Raw genomic sequence first — 3161 nt, forward strand, 5'->3', positions numbered from 1 at the left:
GTGCAGAACTACTTACTGTCAATGTGTAGACTCTTGTCTATGTGCAGCACAAACACATATTTCAATGCACACTTTCCTCATCATATTGGCAGTTACTCCCATACAGTTAGAAATGATACAGCTTTATGATGTTAAGATGGGTTGAGATGAAAAAACAAAGGAGAGAACATGGGAAGAAGAGAAAAGTTTTCAAGTGCCTGAGCAGACTGTGCCATAGTTGACAGTCTAACCCTACAGCACTGGGTACCACATAACTGCAAATCACAATCACAAACACAGAACCATGCTGAAACCAACTCTGGAAAGAAGAATTTAAGCCAGCTGGTGTCACTTTTAGGGGAGACTGAGATGCCTGCATATTGCAATGTCTGTTCTGACCCCTGAATCATGAGTTTCAGATGACAGGCATGGAAGTTACCTACTGTGTTTTCAATGGGAAAGAGACAAAGCTCTGGGCAAGGCTGGTGCTGTTCCTATGCAGGAGGCTCAAGTGGGGAACTGACTGATGAGGCTCGCCTCCTATCTGTGCTGGACACCCTGCTTGTTCTTCCAAGTCAGCTGCCACCTGTCAAGTCCTTACCTCTGCCCTCACCTGTTGAGCTGGGAAGGAAGGAAGGAGGGAGGGAGGGAGGGAGGAAGGGAAGGAGGGAAGGAGGAAGGAAGAGAGAGAGACACAGGGGGAAGCCCAAGCTGTGATAAAGTGGTCAGTGAAGCTCAAGAACTTCTGTGTGTGCTGCAGGCACCTGAAGACTTCTGGGTAAAGGAAGTGTTCTTTATAGACGTTAAGAAAACAGACTGACCGTATTCCAAACATGCAGTGGATATAGTTCCAGATAGCCCGTCTGAGCATTGAGGTGTCAACATCCTTGTGCGTGGCCATGGTATTGTAAGTCAGATTGTAAGCAATGTGAAATTTCTCATCAATCAACTGTCCCACATCTGGATAGAGACGATTCACCAGGGAGTAGCCGTGGTCTTCCCAGCAGTAGTCCTAAACACAGGAGAGAGGAATTATGAACAGCTGGAATGTGGCAAAACGGCTCCATGTCCAGTGTACAGTGTGAGGTCGCCAGCAGCTAGGACCACCACGGACCTTGAGCCTCAGTTTCCCTGGCACCACAGTCCACTCTCAATTTCCATATTGGAATGTGAGAAAAGTGACGGACTGCAATTTGGTTGAGTTTAAGAACCAAGGGAGCCACAGACTTTGATCTTTGTCAGCGTTCAGAGGCAACACAGATTGAGGTTCCTCCCCCATGTTTCACCACTGTAGACATTTAAATATTTCTCAAATGCTGTGAATTTCCAAACCAGCTGTGGTAACTAATACCTTTTATTCTAATACTCAGAGAGATGAAGCAGAGAGACCAAAAGTTAGACATTGTTCTGGACTATGTAACAAGAATATGTCAAAACAAAAATTTAAAAATATGGAGTTCAATGCATCCATCACTCACGCCTCCTCCTCGGGTCTCATCTGATTTTCACCTCTATCAACCAGGTCTTCTGATTCTAACAGAAACTTGTACCTTTCCCTCGTGTTCTCCTAAGGCAGACCTGTTATGCTCTAACGCTGGGTACACCGCACGGGTTTAAGGTGCCTCAGCAGCTCAAGACTTCTTCCTACTGATGGAAGCCTGCATGCAGCTCTCAGCACGAAGTCTCTTTCCAACCTTCACTGAGACGAACTTACTTCCAACTCTGCTTTGGTTATGACGTAGTCCCAGCCCGTTGTCCCGGAGGTAAACCCAGGGCTTGCACAGCCAGGAGAACCCTCCAGCACCATGCTGCACTCTCAGCTGCTCTTTGTTTTTTAAGCCCAAATCTTTCAAACTCTAGTTTCTCTCCATAAAACTTTTAGTTCACAATAACATTCCATTTTGAATTTATTATATTTCATGACAGCTCAGTTCTTCCTTGCACCTAAATTCTGTCCTTTTAAACAGTATTTTATAAGTTTGGCTGGGGGTAAAGAAGCAAAAAGTCTTAAAAGTTCAACTAGTTTTATAAATCTAATACTTATTACTTAACACTGGTCCATAACCAATAATTGGGCAACCTGAGAGTCATAATTCACCTGTTTGATATTTAAATATTAAATAATAAATTTAACACATATTAAGCTATAGCATGATTCTGATGAACTGAAAGGCTTATATAATTAAAGATGCAGAACACACAGTCTGTAAGTGTTGCTAATTACTACTTCTCAGCTTTGATTGTGGCTGGACGAGAGCGCTGCTCTGTCCACGGCTCTGTCCACGGCTCTGTCCATGGCTCTGCCCATGGCTCTGCCCACGGCTCTGTCCACTGCTCTGTAGACGGCTCTGTCCACTGTTCTGTCCACTGCTCTGTCCATGGCTCTGTCCACTGCTCTGTCCACTGTTCTGTCGACGGCTCTGTAGATAGCTCTGTCCACTGCTCTGTCCACAGCTCTCTTCACTGCTCTGTCCACTGCTCTGTTCACGGCTCTCTTCACTGCTCTGTCCACGACTCTGTCCACTACTCTGTAGATGGCTCTGTCCACTGCTTTGTAGATGGCTCTCTCCACTGCTCTGTCCACAGCTCTGTCCACTGCTCTGTCCACTGCTCTGTCCACTGCTAAGCACTGGATATGGCTCTCATGTCTGGGGGCTTTCCACACATACATCACGAAGTGAGGCTTCTAAGCAATTGTGTTATACACATTACAATTTTACCTGGACACGAAATGTTGGGACGTGCATCCCATGTCTGGAGAAATCCTTGTACCCATAACTAGTGTCCTCAAAGTGTCGAGACACATCTCTTGCTGGTGTAACTTCATCATCATCTGAAATAATTAAAAACAAAAAAAGTCTTTTAAAAGCCTTTGAAAACAAAATTCACTTTATCCAGGAGAAAGAAATGTAAGATAAGCCATTTTTGACACTAAATAGCAGATATGAACCAGGATAGTCTCTGGTATCATTTCATGTAACCAAGGCTGGCCTCAGCCTTGTCAGGCAGCTAAGGATCTGTTGGCCTCCATCTTCTGAGTGCTAAGATCACAGGCATGTGCCACCAGGCCTGGCTTATGTGATGCTGAGGATGGACCCAGGACTTTGTGTATGCTGAGGAGTTGACCAACTACACCCCACTCCATAATACAGTCTTAACACAAACACATAGTGCTTACCCCA

The 3161-nt window shown here is 45.1% G+C and overlaps 1 protein-coding gene across 3 annotated transcripts in view; it reads right to left on the reverse strand.

The window, feature by feature from the left end:
• Positions 1-3161, reverse strand: part of Sesn1 (sestrin 1) — a 96124-nt gene that overhangs the window by 2225 nt on the left and 90738 nt on the right. For all 3 annotated transcript variants that reach the window (XM_028769037.1, XM_028769038.1, XM_028769039.1), the window contains exons 7-8: positions 2700-2812; positions 801-991 (exon numbers count right to left, since the gene is read on the reverse strand). In XM_028769037.1, the coding sequence (XP_028624870.1) occupies positions 801-991; positions 2700-2812 (304 nt within the window). The remainder of the gene's footprint in view (positions 1-800; positions 992-2699; positions 2813-3161) is intronic.

This window comes from Grammomys surdaster, unplaced genomic scaffold, assembly GCF_004785775.1.
Source record: "Grammomys surdaster isolate TR1022 unplaced genomic scaffold, NIH_TR_1.0 190, whole genome shotgun sequence".
NCBI classification, from domain to species: Eukaryota; Metazoa; Chordata; class Mammalia; order Rodentia; family Muridae; genus Grammomys; species Grammomys surdaster.